The 18881-nt window shown below is 36.6% G+C and overlaps 3 protein-coding genes across 4 annotated transcripts; all 3 read right to left on the reverse strand.

Annotated features, from left to right (window-relative positions):
- Window positions 1-1143: 1143 nt before the first annotated feature.
- On the reverse strand, window positions 1144-8844 carry LOC125214217 (cation-chloride cotransporter 1-like). The gene is made up of 13 exons (XM_048115147.1): window positions 8526-8844; window positions 7619-7747; window positions 7357-7435; window positions 6640-6731; window positions 5888-6002; window positions 5636-5736; window positions 5457-5518; window positions 4648-4887; window positions 4388-4502; window positions 3527-3721; window positions 2725-3125; window positions 2429-2590; window positions 1144-2335 (listed from the first exon to the last, which is right to left on the reverse strand). Exons 1-13 carry the CDS (start codon window positions 8720-8722, stop codon window positions 1251-1253), a joined length of 2973 nt encoding a protein of 990 aa, XP_047971104.1. The 5' UTR covers window positions 8723-8844; the 3' UTR covers window positions 1144-1250.
- Window positions 8845-11310: 2466 nt separating this feature from the next.
- On the reverse strand, window positions 11311-14862 carry LOC125211717 (BTB/POZ domain-containing protein At1g30440-like). Of its 2 annotated transcripts, XM_048111625.1 has the most exons (5): window positions 14566-14862; window positions 14318-14378; window positions 13503-13572; window positions 12123-13328; window positions 11311-12005 (listed from the first exon to the last, which is right to left on the reverse strand). In XM_048111625.1, exons 2-5 carry the CDS (start codon window positions 14374-14376, stop codon window positions 11466-11468), a joined length of 1875 nt encoding a protein of 624 aa, XP_047967582.1. In that variant the 5' UTR covers window positions 14377-14378; window positions 14566-14862; the 3' UTR covers window positions 11311-11465. The 2 variants fall into 2 exon arrangements, with proteins under 2 accessions (XP_047967582.1, XP_047967583.1); XM_048111626.1 differs by lacking the exon at window positions 14566-14862 and having other exon boundaries at window positions 14318-14540.
- A 2459-nt stretch (window positions 14863-17321) lies between these two features.
- LOC125217139 (major pollen allergen Ole e 10-like) lies at window positions 17322-18433 on the reverse strand. The gene is made up of 4 exons (XM_048118973.1): window positions 18348-18433; window positions 17885-18229; window positions 17730-17760; window positions 17322-17604 (listed from the first exon to the last, which is right to left on the reverse strand). Exons 1-4 carry the CDS (start codon window positions 18403-18405, stop codon window positions 17499-17501), a joined length of 540 nt encoding a protein of 179 aa, XP_047974930.1. The 5' UTR covers window positions 18406-18433; the 3' UTR covers window positions 17322-17498.
- Between the last annotated feature and the right edge of the window lie 448 nt (window positions 18434-18881).

Genomic DNA, 18881 nt, shown 5'->3' on the forward strand with positions numbered 1-18881 from the left:
TTGTCCTTAGCTAAGAGCATGGATGTGGGTGTTGTGCTCATAGCTAAGGACAAGGAGTAAAAGTGGGTCTGGGCCCACTTCCATGCTCTTAGCTAAGAGCACGGATGTGGATGCTCTAAATACTAAAAAAAAAAATTAAATGCTATGAAATCGAAAAAGAAAAACAATTTTCAATATATTCACATTTAAACAATGAAACAAAATTATTGTATATCAACCGACCGGTTCCTTTTATACACGTCGTAATCCAAAATTAAGATCAAATCTATATCATTAAATTTTAAAATAAGTGGATGAGATCAAACTCTACGAATTTCAATTAATAGTCACAATATATCAACAAAAGATCATTCTATTATCATATCATAATTTTCATATTTTTTTGTTATATCAACATAGTGCATTACAAATATCAACACAAGCACACGAAAATATCAGCATCGCTTTAATGAGATTTTACATGCATATATTGAAACTTTTTAATGTATTCGTTGATAAAAAAAATATGTTTATCAACATATACAAACACTGAAACAAAATTAGTACTCCCTCCGTCCCATAATAGATGTCACACTTTAGTTTGTCCCACAAAAGATGTCACATTTCCTCTTTTGAAAAAAGTTTCCTCTCACATCAATTATAAAATTATAATTTTTCTCACCACTTAACACACAAAATAACATCTTCTAAAATCTCGTGCCATCTCCTAAGTGTGACATCTACTATGGGACGGATCAAATTTTATCATCCGAACGTGGTCGGAACATATGTAATTGAGATATCTTTAGAATCCTTATAAAATTATATTTTTTGCAAAAAAAAAATAATTTAAATCGAGAGCTACATAAATTTAAAGTTTTGGAATAATTTTGATAAGAGAGAATTGACATTAATACCCTTTAATTTTATTTAATAATTATTTAAATTTAAAATTTAATCCATCAACCACTTATATCTCCTAATCTAGTTCTTATTAATTTTGAATTGCTAATTAGCAATTGATCGCATCTCTCAACCTACGTGTTTAGCTTACTGGAATTAAAAAACTCTGGCCATAAAATTGTTAAGTATAAATATTAGTACAATAATATATCAACAAAATTTCGCTTTAGCCACAGCTCTAGTTCGAATACAAAGAGATGATAGTGAATCAAAATAACATATCGCAGAATATATCTTTCTATTTTTTTCCTTTTCATTAAGGGATAAAAATGAGTTTAAATGTAAAGTGAAAAAAGAAAAATGGAAAACTATGTAAACAAAGTCACAACATCTCTACGATATCCTCGCACTATCAAAAGCCTGGGCACATTCTCAACCAACAGATCCATATACTCCATGTAAAAATATGCAGGGTGGTTCAGTGGCGGCGGAGGGAGACTGACGAGCACCACCGCAGCCATCCTCGAGTACCGGAGTATTGTCGAGTTCAGCTTCAGAGTGGTGTACAGGAACTTCTCCACTTGCTGCTCGTTGACGACGACCTGCTTCCCGTCAGCCATCAGCGGAGCACCTTCTTTCCGAGCTCTCTCCTTCATTTCGCTGAGATAAGCACCGATTCTCTCCTGAGAGGAGGCGAATGCCTCAACTGATTCGTCCTGCTGCTGCTCCGCTTGGGGATCCCACGACTTCATCGAGATGACAATCACCTCCGCTTGCATGCGAAGGTCGTAGAGGAACTTCTTGACGTCGGCCTTGAGTTCCTCTGCATCTGAATCCTCCTCCGCGATGCAGAAAACCTGAATCTTGCAGCTCTCAAAGCTTTCCTTCGTGAGGAGGAGCTGGGAGAGAAGCAGCATCAGACCACCGTCTCGTACAATCCAGTACAGATCGATGGTCCCGTACTGTCTTTGGTACTCATTAGGCCACTCGTCGAGACCCTTGACAATGACAACAGCCTTGTTCGCCACAATGCAATCGTTTATAATCCCCACGAAAGTGGCCGGTATTTCAGTCAGATTTTCCCGGCGCCAAATCTCAGGGTACCGCATCACTATGATGTTGGGCTTTAGATTGCCGAGACCCATAGTCTGGACAATTCCGCGAAACCCTTCGGACATGCTAGGCGCAACGACTATCTCTGCAACTCCTTCACATCTTTTGTATTCTATGTAGGTACTAAGGGCCCTGCAGGCAACCTTTGCATCCTCGGCACATTCTTGATAGTCACCGTCAAGGATAGAGACGAACATGGACATTCCCCTGCCTTTCTTCTTCATACAATTGGCAAAATCTGCAAGTTTCGGATGGCACGGCACATTCTCCGGCAACTTTCCCCATGGCCGGCAGAATATGAGGGGGATAGGGTACCAGTTCTTGGGATGCACCTGATTTGCTGCATTTGAAAGTCTGATGAATGAGCAAAGGATTTTATATAGTGTTATCAAAGATATGAAATGAGTGATTATAAGGGAAAACGCAAACAAACCTCCTAAAGATCGTAGGCTACGGAGAGCGAGCTGAAAGTATGCACTCTTAAAACCATCACCCCAGTCGCCTGCTTTTCCTTTGATGCTTACATAGTAATATATGAGTGTTGCTAAGGCTAAAGAGATCACTGTGAATGTCCAAGAAATCAAAAACATGATAACTGCAGTACAAAATTTAAGTTAGAATACATGAATATTTATGTTGTGCAAAGAGCTGAAACATAACTTATGGAGTATTTCAGTAATATAATTGCACAAAAGACCAAATTCTATGTAGTATGGCATGGAAACTAACCTATACATATGACAGCCCCGAAAAGAGAGAGACTCCAGTGGTGAAACTTCCATCGGGGACGCCAGCTGGGAGCATCTAAAAGATCCAAAAGAAAGCAGGACAAATTTACGCCCCCGTAGCACAGGAGGTAGAACATTGTGATAGTTGGGGTAATAAGGTCCAGATTGCCAATGATTACACATCCGATACAGATCAAGGCTGTAAACAGGGTAGCGGCGTGAGGTTCATTTCCATCTGCCACTTTGAAGTAATTAAGGACAGGTAGAATATCATCATTAGCTATTGCTGCAAGAAGCCGGGGAGCACCGGTCAAGCTCTGTAGAGCAGCACCTAAGGTTGATAGAATAATGCCAAGATATGTGATTCCAGGGATAGGCCAAGCAACAGTCGCTGTAAGTAACCTGAAAACAGGCTCAGTAAAGCTCAAGCAGAAGACATTTACCCTCATTATCATGAATATGTATATGATTATCACTCACTCACTGGAATCCTTGATCATTCATTAAACATGATAGTTCATTTGCAAGCAACAATACTTTACCAGAATTCAAAACCCCACAAAGAGTAAAATGTGAAACACAAGATACATCATTTAATATGCTGAACAAGAGGATATAGCTATCCCACAGTGATAATACAATGAAAGGTATAGGGATGTTGATCCCCAGAATGACCTAAGAATAAGGAATCACATAAACATAGTCAAAAACAGGTAGAACATATAATAGCTACAAAATCTAGGCAAGAAATGACAAGCAGCAAAGCATCTAGCAATAACTAACCAGAATTTACATACTAGTACCTGTCTGTCAGAAGCTTATCCCTGGTTGCCAGAGCTCCAAAAAATAGAACAGTAATCAGATATAGAACTGAAGTCGAAACAGTTGCAGCTAAGGTCCCAACAGGAATTGAGCGCTGAGTGTCCTTAAGTGAGGCAGACCGATTTGAACCTGCCATAATCCCCGTTACAGCAGGGAAAAAGAGGCCTACCAGTGCGCTGACAAATAATAGAAAAGGTAGCAGTTAGAATACAAATCGGATGGTTCCCTACGTCCATCTTCAACAATCCAAGCATCACTAGCACACACTCATATTCAACTATAATATCATTACAGACAGTTATGAAGTCCAATATATAGGTCACCCCCATTTCTGTAGTAGGAGTAGGATATCAACAACCAGCTTCAGAAAGGCATTACAGAAATTTCCCATGATGCAAAACATATGTATGTCCAAGCATATATTTTAGAACTCAAAGTGCTCAGGTGTTCTCATAATCTCATCTGATTGTGCAGAGAAAGCATCTAGTCACATTTAGCAAGCCTCACACGTAATGCAATGTGGAAGCACACTTAAAAGGACAGTGAACCACTATCTTGCCAAATTGATGACCTCTGAATTACTTATAGCAAGAGTATTTTCTAGAAATCAAATACTATATGAAAACTAGATCTACATGGCAAAAGGAGAAATTGTTATCAAAGTTAGCATTTTGGATAAAACTATCTGTTAATTAAGAATGTTGCTCATGACACAACAGAAATAGGCTAGAAAGAAGCACCATACTTATTTGGAAAGACTGACCATTCAGTCCCTGAACAAGACAAAAGAAGTACAAGTGGAGACTGGAGAAATAAAAAAAGAGTTCTTTTAGAATCCTCACTTGAAATCCCAGTATATTTTCCCATTAGGATCTGGGACTCCAGCATGGTTAGTTGTCTGATAGGCTGAACCCCAATTATCTCTGAAAGATTTCAAACTCAAGCCAGTGATTCCCTCTGTTTAACGCACGGGGACACATTAAGTCATCAAAGAGGAAAAAATACAGCCAGGACAATACCGAAACCCGTAATTGTGCCTCCCTCCCCAAGAGAAAAATAATAATTAATGAAACATACAAATAACATGAGCATAGAAACTCACCAGTCGGATCATCTTTTCTCGCCAAAAATATCCCAATAAATATGCAGAACAATGAGAAAACAACTGGTACAAGAAAGGCTGGTGCGACTCGGTTGATTATTTTGACTCCACCAAATACTATGAAACATAGGATGATTGTCACAACCACCCCATAGACTTGCAAATCGTGTAAATTTGGGCTTGTAACAGCAACAGTTTGCGTGACATCTGTGCCATTTACCACCATAAGAGTAGGTGTATCTACAAAAACCATAAACAGAGTTTCAGCATAAAATCATAAGGTTGACACTAGCTCAAGGAAACATTTCTATCAAACACATGGTTTTATCAGTAAGATGTTTCCATTCATTTAAAATTAACTTGCCAGCACCCTTCATAAATCATAATCTAGATGAACCTCAATGAGTATAAGGGATCTTGAGAGAATAGATTGAATTATCAATCCCATGCTTCATTTCAGTGTTTAAAACAGATAAACAGGCTTATAGCTAAGAAATGGAAGAATGAGAAATAAAAATGCAACATTACTGCAGGCCATCAAAAATACGCTAGACATAATAGATTCATCTGTTGGAAAGTAAGAAACCACTTAACAACATTTCTAATTGCACATGAAGGAGACTAGTAATACTGCAATTATAATTATACTCTCCCTTTTCCTGATAGCCAGTAGGTAGCATAATCAGGATTTGAATTGATAACAATAACTTTGGAGCAAGTTGCAACAAAAGGGAACCACATATTTAGAAGGTTAAACAAAAAATAAAGGAACCTATAAACATTTTACAAGATTACTGGAGGGGATTTACCTCTAAATATCCCTGCTGCAGGTATAGCATTAAGGAAGGTCTCCACAGCTCCTAAGACATAACTGTGTCAAAAGAACATATTTAAGCATAAAAAGTCAAGAGGCACAGTTGTTAATTGTGTCAACTATGAAATATGAAAAGAGCAGGCAAACCCACAAGTATAGCTTCAGTATACTCACAGTGCACCTGCTACTGCATTTCCAAGGAAAAAGCATAAACCAATGCTCACTCCAACCTCTGGACCCAAGGCACGGCCAATAAGATAATAAGGCCCCCCTCCCTGAATAACAATATATAGTTCAACAATGCTGTAAGAGTCGATCGACTTACCAAAGTGAACTGTATCAAAGTTCATGTATTGGGTAATCACTAAATGCATCTATCTACGAGAAAGCAATTTTACCAATAAACTTCATATGTAAATGCAATACCTTCATTGCACCATTAGTAGCGATTGCGCTCAAAGATATAGTCGTGAGAAAAGTACATGAACCACAGAAGGCAACCAGCAATAATGACTGACCAATCCCAGCCATACCCACAATCCTAAAGTTACACAGGTAAATCAGAATATAGTTCGTAGATAATAATATAAAGAACAGAACTACAATAAATGGTGTGCGGGCTTGTATTACTGGTTAAGAACAAACCAATATAGAGATTGGATTGTCCACACAGCCCTAATCCTGACAGGTCTATATAGTAATGTTATACTCCCTCCGTCCCACTTTAGGAGTCCCATTTGAGTTAGGCACGGATTTTAAGAAATGTAAATGAAAGTTGGTGAAAAAGGATAGTGGAATATGGGTTCCATTTTTATATATTAGTTTTATAATAAAATGTGAGTGAAATAAGGTTAGTGGAATGTGGGGCCTATTACCATTTATGGAATATTCTAACCGGGACTCCTAATGTGGGACGGACTAAAATGGTCAACCAGGACTCCTAAAGTGGGTGGAGGGAGTATACAATTAAAAATTCTTATGGTATTTTGTGAACTGGAGTCGTTCAACATAAATTCAACTCCATGCCAAACCCTGTAAGTATCTCCTTAGAATAAAACGAACAAACTACAAATAAGAAAAGATTTATCATAGCAAATTTCATATGATTATACATACACGTACTCAAAAGAGTATTCAGACTCAGACTATTCAGCACAGAAATTGAGAAATTGTCTTACCATGAAAATCTGATGTAGTAGATAATTCCCAAAATATTTTGAAGACAGGGCACAAACACACCCATCATAGTCCCCATTTTGACATTGTTTCCCTGTTAACAACTTATATGCTTCAGAGGACATTGATAAAAAAAAAAAGTAGTAGAGTACTAGTTTCTACAAGACGTGCATTCTATTTTCATTACCAAAATGTGTATTAAACTTTGAATTCTTGGTAACAGCATAAACTTTCAGTTCACTCTGATTGCCTAGCTATAAGGGGAGAACACAAAGGGACAATTTGGAATTCTGAGTCATTAGGAAAACCAAAACTTTATTCTAGTTCAAAAGGATATGACACATTCATAAAACTAAGTAAACCGGGACAAATGAACATTTCCGTTTGGCATCCACCTAACCCAAAAATCTGATTTTAGATAAGGAGAGGCAATCAACCTACAGAGGACACTAATCTAAAATTATAAATTCTTCTCTCAAGCTATAAGTATAATTTACGTTTTTGGGAACTTTTTCATCAATAGTCCAGCTTCCTATAACACTTAATATAGTTTGGAGCTGTTGCATCATCTTGCAATAAACAGTGGCAAAGTACAGTATGAGATGCTATAATGAAAAGCATGAGCACAACCTTAATAAACCTGGGCCTTATCACCAAAAGTATTAAGAGAGAACCAAATATTCAGAAGGAACACAACTAGTACCAATATGCACTGGTACCTTAGGACGCTCAACATGAATAGGTGCATCTTCTCCATCTCTAGGACTAGAGGGCGCCTGCTGCTGGTCACTTGCCATGCTAAGAAATGAACACAATCAACAAAAGAATTCAGACTAAGTCTATGACTAAAACAAACAAAAGAACACAAATCAGAAAGAAGATAGACAATCCTCATACCACGTTATTATTAGAAAGAGTCACAAATGATTCCTCAAATCTTTCATGAAAATATGAACGAAAAATTTATCTTTCACGCCATACCTTTTAAGGCCCAAAATATTGACAAGTGAGTCAAAACCAAATAATTCCAGCTTCGATTCAGGATGTGAGCCATTGATGTCTCTATCATTAAGTTGTAACCCATCTTTTCCATCAGAAGCCACTTTTACTCTACAAATGAACGAGGGTCAGGCAAACATTGAACTTACTGATAAAGGAATATGACTAGAAAATAATTACTAAACAAGATATCCATAAGCACCATGCCATGAAACCATGCCCCAAGCACAAAGCAATCGATACAACCAATTCACAAGACCTATATAAAAATGGGAACAACCACAAAAACATGCATCTCGCACTCACCCATTAAAATATTATGAACAAAACAATATGAGGAAATCATTCCTTATACATAACTATCTTTAACATTTATAAGCTCCAGGATAGCAGCAGGCGAGTATTGATGGTAAAACCAAAAACCTCCTAAAATAAAGAATTGTAGCATATTCACATAACTGTTGTATTGCAGGAACCTACCAATCTAAGCAAAGAAGTCAAAATACAATGACAAGCACATTAAACCAAAATACTGAAGCATAATCAGAAATCGGTGATGAGAACCAACTGTCAAAGTCAGAACAAGAGGTTTTTTGCTTCAATACCATCTAATTCTTCACTACTATATTCTCATAAAACCCCTCTCCAATACTAAATCGCAGAATACAAAGCCTATCCAAGTTTGGTAAAAAACTGTATCCATGATCACCATCAGACCTAACAAAACCAGCTCAATTAAGCTCAGAACGAACAGAAAACAAGCAAATTCACAGCTTCAGCAAGTCCACAGCTTTTATTCTTCTAAAACACAACACGCTTGCACAAAAAATACAGCGAACAGAAGCGCGATCCCAATCCAAACACTCAAATCAAGTCAAACGAGAGTTACTTCAGATTACTGGAATCGGTAAGCGAAGCGGAGGACGAAGCGCGGGCGATAGGATCGATCGACGACATTTCGAGGACGGCTCGATCGTTGTCGTGCGCGAACACTGGGCGGTACTGGCGGCCTCCCAAACCCCTTCCCGCCGCAAACTCATTTTCGTCCGCCGCCTCTATCTCGACGTCATTGTTGTCATCCGCCATTGCATTGATTCAATTGAGGTGGATCCAAATCCCTCGAAATTGTAAGGGTTTAGAATGGGGGGAAAAGAAAGGGATTCAGATCTACGAGGAAGGAAACCAATTTGACAGTTCGCACAAAAAGAGATTGAATGTTAGGATCTCTAACTGATAGTGGCGCGTGACTGCCACTGTACTGAGTCGGCCAGTTCCCTGCGGTTCTGTACAGTTAATTTATGTGATTATTTTACTTGACATGTGTTAATTTTCAATCTGAAATGAAGTACACTATTTATATTGATATATAGTGGAGTAATTATTATTTCCTCTGAGGCGGTTTTTTTGTCAGGGAGACTAAGAAAAATTGTGTTAGGTGGCTTAAGTAAAAAAAGAATAAAGTGAAAAATAAAAAGGGTAGAGAGAAAAAATTAAGAGAAAAAAAAGTAAGTGTGAAAAAATGTATTGACTTTTACTTAAAAAAAGGAATGACTCTATTAGAGCATCCGCAATGGTAGGCTAGCCATCGGCTAGCCGATTGACGTGGCTAGCCGATCGGCTAGCCGAACCATTGGAGTAGGCTAGCGGGAAATCGGCCAAAATTTCGGCGTGGGCTAGCCGATCACGTTGCGCTGGCCGCCATTGTGGCGTGCCGATCGGCCAGCGATCGGCCAGCGCTATTTTTTAATTTTTTTAATTTTTTTTTTTGAAAAAATATATAATGTATTTTTTAAATGTTTTTTTATGAATTTTTTTTTAATTATGTAATTTTTAAATAGGCACACAGACGACGGGCTAGACCCAATACAAATTTAAGACCTAAAACAGAAACATGTCATACCGTCGGGCCGGGGGCCTCTCCGCGCCCCCGAACCCCCATGGCAAGGGGGCGTCGCCCCCCTTGACCCCCTGACTCGCTGACCGCGAGACCCCCGTTCGGCTAGCGGCAAACTATAATGGATTCAAAGCATATTAACATTTGTTAATGTATTTTTTAATAAATTAGTGAGGAGTAGAGTGGGGCGGTGGCTCGTGTATGGAAGCCCGAATTTTATTTTATTATGTAATTTTTTTTATTTTTGGTTAATGTACTTTTTTTGTTTAAATAAAATTAACGAATTTTTTCGTATATGTGTCGTAAATTTAATTCCGCAAATGTAGTATATTTTGAATTATTTTTATTGCGGTTGGCCTATGGCTAGCCTATGGCTGGCCTAAATCTGATGTGGCAGGTGGTTTTTTTAGTGTTGCTGACGTGGCAGGGGAGAGAATGGCTGGCCTATGGCTGGCCTACCGACTATTGCGGATGCTCTTACTATGGAATGTACCAAAATGACAAAATGACTTTATTCCTATGGAAACGAGGGAGTACTACTTGAGAGTCGACTGCCAAAATATCGACATGAATTTTGTTAATTAAGTTACCAAAGTTATTATCATTGTGATTTTTGATACGATTGTTCAATTAATAAATGGATTGGGACAAAAGTTAGAAGTGTGTCCTAGTGTTAAATATTAGGACAAATTTTAGGTATAAAGGTAGTAGCAATTGATACTTGATGTAAATGGTATAATAAGGCGAGTTGGATTAAAATTATGAAATTTGTGACGCTAATTAGAGAAAATTGAATTGAAATTTTCATGAGTTGGATTAAAATTATGAAAATTGTTGACGCAAATTAGAGAAAATTGAATTTAATTGAATTCTAGAAATAACACCACTACTACTAGGCATAATTAACTGATTTATTCGTTGTTGGGCCAAGTAAATTTTGGTAGGCTTGACTTTTCTCTTTTAATAGGATAATTAGAATGGATTTATTTAATTAAGATGGTGTTATTAGAGCGCGCTTAGACGATAATTCGTTGTTATATTAAGTTGATGGACAGTTTTTCTCAAGAAGAATGTACATTTTTCTAAATTAGAATGAAAATTGTATTTAAGATGTTATTACGACGTAGACAATAATTTGTTAGTATTATATTAATATGATACGCATGTATATTTGAGGTGCATTAGAATAAAAATTATAATTAAGATGATAACTACAATATATATAGCTCTTCTAAAACAATCATTTTATGGACAAAACATATCATTTTTGCTAAAATATCATTGTATATATGCTAAATTTATGTCATCTTGAAACTATCATTTTATTGACAAAATGTACTCCTATCATTTATGCTAAAACTATTATTGTATACTGAATTTATATCATATTAAGTACGGGTATCATTTTGTACATGTATATCATTTTATTGATGAAGAGTATATTTTTATAGAAACATAATCATTTTATTGATCGTAAACGTCATTTTATACATGAGGAGAGAATATCATTTTATCAAGACAAACATTGTTTTATACATGTTGAAAACAAATCATTTTATTCGTTACAAGTATCATTTTTATATGGTTATTATAGTTATCAGCATAAATATGAGATATGATCAAAGCTGTGTATATTAGATTATAAAGTTATTTTGATAGGCAGTTTTTTCTCAAGAAGAATGTTTATTTTTCTAAATTACAATGAGAATTGCATTCAAGATGTTATTACGATGTAGACAACAATTTGTTATTATATTAACCTATGTTAGATATCAAAGAATTGTAGAATGGGCTAGACTAAGCCCTCTTCTAGGCACGGAAACATTTGATACAATGCACGTTCATATGTCGCAAAGTCAATGAGTCGTCGTCTCCGACTCTGAATCTCGAAGCAGATTCGGATTCGGAGACGCTATTATAAATAAATACACGAACTTAAACATCCGAAGTCGGTCTGTTCTTCTTCTTCTTCTCCTTCTTCCTTTGCTTGTCTCGAGATTTCTCATTACCCTCGACACGATCGTTCTGCTTGCTAACAGATCCCTCTTGCGCGCTGCACATCTGAGACTTCAACCCAAGCTTCTTTGACGCGTTTCCCCAAATGCTCCATTTCTTCGCACGCCCCAAGCTCCCGATCTCCTGCCTCATGTTCGAGCACTCCTTCTCAAGCTCGGATAACCTACTTCTCATGCTATCCATGCCTGCCTTCAGCGCGTGGTTCTCCCTCATGCCTGTGGCCGTCCAGCCTCCTTCGTTTGGCGCTTGTCTTGAGACATCAAGGCTGTCGGAGACGAGCAGGCAGCCAGCCACGGAAGTCCTCAGCTGCAGCTGCTCGAAGAACAGGACTTGGATGACTGTTCTCAATGGGAGCCTCTCGTTCTGAGCTGCATGGGTGCACGCTTCTAACGAGAGTTTCTGGCAGTCGATCAGCCGGCAGAGGTGGTCCCTATCGGAATCCGCTAGCCACGGATGCGACTACGGATACAAAAAAAAGCGAGCAACGAATCATCAAATGCCTCACCACAATCAACCAAGCTCAATGTGCTATGTGCAATGTGAACTAAGAAAGGAAGGTAAGCATGGTGTTTGTACCTTTAGATAAATGTCGATCGCTCGATAAAGCCCGTCATCCAATGGCCGGGCATACTCTGGGATGGCGGCAGCAAGAGACTGAAACTTTGGGAGCTTCAGATTGACATCCGGAGCAACCTCGGCAAGGTAGCCATCGATGAGCTTGGCAACCATCGTAATAGGTGTTAGTGATGGCGAGCCAATTAGTTGGCCTTCGTCGAAGGAGCCCGGGGAGGCGGCCACCTGATCCATAGCCAAGAAATGATCAAGAACACGCGACACACAGTCGACATCGTACAATGTCTCCATTGAGTAGGAGAAAGTCGGCAACAAGAGATCCTCGAGCGCTGCCTGATCGAGCTGCAAACCTATCTGTTTCTCAAGATTCGACACACACGAGGAGCTAGCTCGAAGAATCCTAGCTGTTTTGAGCAAACCAAAGAGGAACTTTGACGGTACGATGCCCTTCTCCAACGGCAGCAAGTAATTGATCTCTTCAACGAGAAGCTTCTGATCCTCCTCCGACAGCGACCCCACCAGTTGATTTTTCGGCACGGTGGGGCCACGATGCCGGTGTAGTCCTGGTAGGTACTTTTTCGAGTATGAATTTAGGGAGCCAGCGACGAGTTCTGGCTTCACACCTTGAGACTCCATAGCGAGAATCAACCTTTTGTAGAGTGGAAAACTTAAAACAGATGCATCATCGTACCACCAATCTTCCGAAATCGAGCTCTTTGGTCGAGCACCCGTGCTTATCCCGTTCCACAACATGCTCCCCCCGGGGCTCTGCAACAGGCCTCCACGCTCCATCACGGGCCATCCCAACAAATTCTGCTCCGTACACACCTTGGCAGCCAAAGAGTCAATGCATCGTCTTGGAATATCGAGTTTCTCAGCGTGGGAGAGGATATTGTCACAGGTCTGGAGGGCCCACAATGAATCGCTCCAGTTGTCGAGAACCACCTGGTCGAGGAAGCTCTCCGTTTGAGTGATGAGATTCCCCTCGCCATACTCTTCGGTCATCTCAAGATGCTCGGCTGCACAGCGGAGGTACACGACATTTGCAGCAGTGAGTTCAAGCTTGACCCCGTAGCAAAACTTGGCTACTGTCTCGAATGTGTTTGCTCCACCAGGGATGTCGGGTAGCTTGATGACACAGCCGTCCTCTCCTTGGGACGCCTCTTCAATGAGGCATTCCATAACTCCACTTCGTGAAAGCAATGGAAACTACAACAAAACTAACATGATTCAGAAACTATGAGGGTTCATTTGAAGCTAAATATACTAAACTTGAGGTGTAATAACAAGAAACACAAATTTTCTCATAGATAAGCCAATTGTGAGAAATTACAACTCTTGGCATCAATGTATCATAAAAGAGAATTTAAGAAAAAATAATACCTTGTGAAGATGGAACGACATTTCCCCAATTTCGACAACCACATCACTTGGAAGACCACTTGTGCAAAACCTACAATGTATAAGAAAAATTTTAACTTCAAAACTAAGACATTTTAATGATCAAATCATTGTTAACGAGAATCAAAAGAATGTGTTCCATGTGGCCATTTAAGAAATCCGTCTTCGTTAACTCAAATAAAGTTTGAAACGAACATCATTGCTCGAAGACCGATCTTTTCACTTTAACATGGTAAGAAAAACAACCTTCCTACTAAATTACTTAGATCCAGAGAACTTGACAGAGTAAAAATGCTATCCCTAATCACAGTATTTCAAAAAAAAATCGTGTTTTTCATTCGCCATTGTAGAGAAGCATCTTCAACCAACAGCACAAAAACTCAACCATAATCGCTCGCATACAAATCCAATCATTTGAAGAGAGCTCAATGCCATTGTCAATTCGTCATTATGTGCATTCATTCCCTTACAATATCATGCTAAAATTAGAAAATTACCACATATGAATGAGCCACATAAATCTAACACCAAATCAATCAAACAAAGGTCAATGCCATTGATGGATGATGGAGATAAGACTCGACTAAGCATAGGCAGGTTCCATAGAGGAATTCGACACCACATTTTCAAGAACATAACTTTAGATTAAACAGAAAATCAAACAACACTAGAAGAGGTGCTTCTACTTGCAAAACTACACTCATTTCATAAACAAAGGTACCAAATTACAGATCCCATCTTCATTATACCTACAAAATTAAAAAGCAAAACAAAAATTCATGTTTCAGGAAACGCACCAAGCTTGTCCTTGCCTCTGAAAAGCATTAGTTTTGGATCCCAGCTTCACACAAGCCATTTCTGCACAATGCAACCAAATTCAAGATGTAATCCCAAAATCTGAATCCAACTGTCTCCAAAAACCCACCAAATTCACAACATCAGCGCAAAAATGAGTGAAAAAAAAAATCAACAAATCTGTAAAAACCCAGTTCACAACAATCAAGAATGCCTCAAAGCTGAAGATCCCAACTCATAAAGACTCCACCTTTACAATGAAGACCACAATAAATGCAGCAGAAGTGTTTCACAATCCAAGCCCCAAGAAAAAAGTGCTCAATTCTCTCTCATTTTTCCGTCCCACAAATAAAACTCAGTCTGCAAAATGCCATCAAATCTTCGAGAAAGACGCAAGTATTTCTTTAACAAAAAGAAGATTCTAAAGCTCGGCCCTTTCCGCTTGAATGAGACACCGAATTGCTCATAACTAGTAGTACTATTAAACAAACAGTTGGAGTGCAGATTAAGTTAAAAAAAAGAGGCAATTCGAAACTCGAAAACAGGTTTAAGAAAACAATGCCTGAAAGTACATCACATAGAGATTCCAAAAATGATTTATACTATATGAATATTGAATACTCCTATTATTTGTATAATTTAAGCGCTCACTGAATAGTAAGAGTGTGATATCTGAATATCATAATCAAGATTCCATTTTTAATTTTTTGCTCAAATTTGTTTTAAATTATTTTCTTCAACGTTTTTCTTCCTTGTTTGGGAATTGGGTTTACTCAGTAACTGAGCAATTGAGAAATTGCATTGAATATTTATTAATTAATCATGAAATTGTGGATAAGGAGACAATTCGGCTGATCTTCATTTTGGGTCAAAGATTTATACTTAACTACATTTATAAGTGGAATATAGAATTTAATTTGTACTTGTAAGGAGTGAAAGAATAAAAAATGGTAAACCGAGAATTTAGGTGAATTAAGAATAATACTAGTAATACTAATATAATGGCCAATATAAATCTAGTATAGTTCCTTCATAGGAGAATCTGGCCTTTTTTCTTTGAACCTTGTAATCATCTTCTAGAAATGTCTGTTTGTGATGCAGTGTCTAAGGTGTATTGTATACGTGCGTGTATTCAGTGATTGTGTAGCATGCAGTTTAGTGTGTATATGTAGTGTGCGCGCGCGCAATGTGTATCGTTGTGTGAATATATTTTTCAGACTCAATATCACTTACTTCATTTTATCAAATAAAATATTTGAAATTAAATTCTACTAATTTAATTAATTTGAAATCAATTCTATAGAATTTTGTTTCCAATTCAATTTTATAAAATTTCAATTCTACATGCCAAATATGTCTTTAAAAATAATCTAGATTTCATTGTTTAAACCTAGTATAAAATTCTTTATTGTCATATGACACGTGGAAATACATGATTATCATCTCTAGAACGAAATTGACACAAGGTCGTTAAGAAAATTTTGCATTGTTTTTTATATTTGTAATCAAGAATAATTACTGCTTTGTAGGAGTATTTATTAGTATCATTTATATACAATGGTGTATGGGAAATAAATGTAAATGAAAGTTACAGATTACGGCAACTTACAATTGTTGTTATATAAATTATACTCCCTCCGTCCCACATTTGGAGTCACTTATTGTTATGGCTCGGATATTAAGAAAGAGTTGAAGTGTGTAATAAATGAAGTGAGATGGTAGAGTGTGTAATAAATGAAGTGAGATGGTGGAGTTGGTTGAAGGTGGGTCCCTTTTGACTTTTGATTTTTGTTTTGATTTATTTTAATGTAGATAATGGCATTTTTATGTAATTTTGATGAAGAATGGAGTAAAATTGTATAACCAAATATGGAAAATTCTAAAAGTGACTCTTAAACTGAGACGGACTTTTATGGCAAAAAGTGACTCTTAATCTGAGACGGAGGGAGTATATATTATCAATAGCTAACTAATTACTAATCTTAAATTAAGATCAAATCTTAACCATTAGATTAAGAGATTTATTGGTTAAAATAATGTCATACGGATTATATTTTTAATTAAAAAATTATTAAATAAAATTAAAGGATATTAATGTTAATTCACTTTCATTAAAATCACCTTAAAACTTTAAATTTACGTAACTCTCTCGATTTAAATTAGTTTTTTTTTAAAATATATCAAATTAAAGATAATTTTATAAGGATCCCAACGAGATCTCAATTGCATACGTTCTGACGACGTCCGGATGATGAAATTTGATATTTTTTATTTTAGTTTTTGTAAATATTGATAATCAGATTTTTATCAACAAATAAATCAAAGAATTTCAATATAATGCATATAAAATTTCAATAAAATCATGTAAAAATCTCAATAAATATGTGTTGATATTTTCTTGTACTAGTGTTGATATTCTTATGTCATATTATTGATATTTGTAATACACTATGTTGATATAAAAAAAACCCTTACGAAAATTATCATATGATAACATAATGACGATATTATCCTTTTGTTGATATTTTGTCTACTATTTATTGAAATTTGTAAGGTTCAATTTCATCCACTCATTTTAAAATCTAAGGGTGTAGTAGATTTGATCTTGATTTTGGATTATGATGCTATAAGTAATGGAAGATGACCCTATTAAAACATAGTCCCTCTATTACTATTCAAGATGTTTCATCATAATAGAGTTATTTCTATTTTTATCAATAATTAATGTAGTACTATTTTATTTCTCTTATTTTTTATTTTTTTATTTTACTTATTTTCTAATTTTCATTTAATATTTTATTCTCTTTTTACTCATTTATTTTATTATCTTTTTACTTTATCCTGTTTTCATTTCTTAATATCCCTATCCGAAAATAAATAGGATTGAAGAGCATATTATATATGTATTGAGTAAATCATGAATAACAATTAAGTAAGAGCATGTTGGAATTGAAGATCAAGAGAATCCATGTATATAAGTTAGAGAAAGGAAAGGAAACATGAACATTGTGCCAATGATTCTTGAACTATCAACTAAGTAAAGCATATAAGTAAGCCCAAAAATAAACTCAATAATAATAAAAGTTACCATTATTCTAATCATTATGCCCTAGCACAAAACCTTTTAATTTGCTGGTGAATCAAAATCTTTTCCTACATCTGTAGCAATTTGATAACATTTCATTATTTTGTTGATAAATATAGAAGTAACATTAAAACTACATCAATCTCCCACCAAATGCTTTGCGACTTGTACTTGAATGATGATGCTGATGAAGCTCTCAACGACCTACATATATAAATATAGGGAATCAAAAGATATTATCTATCTAATTATCATAAAAGTAAAATTTTGTTTATATGATAAGAATTGATTAAATAAAATAATGCAATCCAATTTGAGTGTATACTTACTCGGATGAGCTGAAAGAACACCTTCCATAACCTAATATACATACATCATTGATAAGAATAACATTGCCAATTGAAAATTATTTGCTAATCTTATACATAATGAAGTTTGTATATGAGAAAATAGTTGGATTATAAGATAAATATATAGTGCTGACTTGGATTGTGCCGAGTGAGAAAGGCTGTCCCTCCAAAGTGGCAAGCAATGGCATTGTTTCCATTTTGTTGATAGTAAATGTTGAAAGCATACGATGCATGGGATAGTAGTGTGTCGGGCTCGAAACATGGCCCCCCCGCTTGTATGGCACGACAATCTGCTTTGCCAAGCCCACAAGCCCAATCCAGAGCGATCTTTAGATCGGCCTGGGGGACACCTGGTCTGGCCACGCACCAGTTGGTGCCGGCCAGGAATGTGGTGTTTCCCTCCGGAGGCGCTAGACTTGTTATTGGAATTGATGCATCGACCTTCTCTTGTACTATAATTGTTCTTGCCAAGATTAAGCCTTTTTAGATGGAATGTATGGATTAGTAATCATGATGTTGTAATAGTATCATAGGTATTTAGAATTGAAGTATAGTTTTTACAATCAAACAAGCTAAAAGTGAATGAATGAGACATACCTTGAAAACATTGCATAATTAAAATGCTGAAGAAAGCCCTAAGTGTAAATGTTCCCATGTCTTCACCAACTAAGTGAGAGAGAGAGAGAGAGAGAGAGAGGGGAGTTGTAGTGGAGTGAGATGGTGAGGGTACCCTATTTAATGCATAAGGTACATGAAGAATCAAGACTTTCTTGAAGCAAAATCTTCTTCTTTGCTTCATCGTGTAGTTTTTACTTTTCCTTTATGCCAGTTAATGAGACAGTCTCTAGACTCTCTACACATCTAATTCCCTATTTTATTCTATTTTTGTTTATTTTATTCCTACAAATTAGGATTAAAATAATAATTGCGTTGAATTTATGTAGGTTAATGCTTAATATGACTAGGGGAAAAAATATTGTAGTGTATGTAGATATTTCTATAATAAAAGGCCTATGCAGTTCTAGTAGTTGACACCAACGCCACCTAAAATATTTTTTAGTCAAAATAACTAAAAATTTGCATGATGCACGCTGATGAATCAAAATCATATCTATTCCTTGATGTACTATG

Source organism: Salvia hispanica, chromosome 3, assembly GCF_023119035.1.
Source record: "Salvia hispanica cultivar TCC Black 2014 chromosome 3, UniMelb_Shisp_WGS_1.0, whole genome shotgun sequence".
Lineage (NCBI taxonomy): Eukaryota > Viridiplantae > Streptophyta > Magnoliopsida > Lamiales > Lamiaceae > Salvia > Salvia hispanica.

Excerpts from the sequence above, each read along its gene's own strand:
- LOC125214217 (XM_048115147.1), bottom strand. The coding sequence starts at position 8,722 with ATGGCGGATGACAACAATGACGTCGAGATAGAGGCGGCGGACGAAAAT. Across the intron at positions 6,732-7,356 it reads TTCATGTTGAGCGTCCTAAG|GGAAACAATGTCAAAATGGG; the intron begins GTACCAGTGCAT and ends AGTTGTTAACAG. Across the intron at positions 5,737-5,887 it reads CTACTAATGGTGCAATGAAG|GGAGGGGGGCCTTATTATCT; the intron begins GTATTGCATTTA and ends ATTGTTATTCAG.
- LOC125211717 (XM_048111625.1), bottom strand. The coding sequence starts at position 14,376 with ATGGCTTGTGTGAAGCTGGGATCCAAAACTAATGCTTTTCAGAGGCAA. Across the intron at positions 13,573-14,317 it reads CAGAGGCAAGGACAAGCTTG|GTTTTGCACAAGTGGTCTTC; the intron begins GTGCGTTTCCTG and ends TATACATTGTAG. Across the intron at positions 12,006-12,122 it reads CGATCGACATTTATCTAAAG|TCGCATCCGTGGCTAGCGGA; the intron begins GTACAAACACCA and ends TTGTATCCGTAG.
- LOC125217139 (XM_048118973.1), bottom strand. The coding sequence starts at position 18,405 with ATGGGAACATTTACACTTAGGGCTTTCTTCAGCATTTTAATTATGCAA. Across the intron at positions 17,761-17,884 it reads TCTCACTCGGCACAATCCAA|GTTATGGAAGGTGTTCTTTC; the intron begins GTCAGCACTATA and ends TATGTATATTAG. Across the intron at positions 17,605-17,729 it reads TGTTCTTTCAGCTCATCCGA|GTCGTTGAGAGCTTCATCAG; the intron begins GTAAGTATACAC and ends TTATATATGTAG.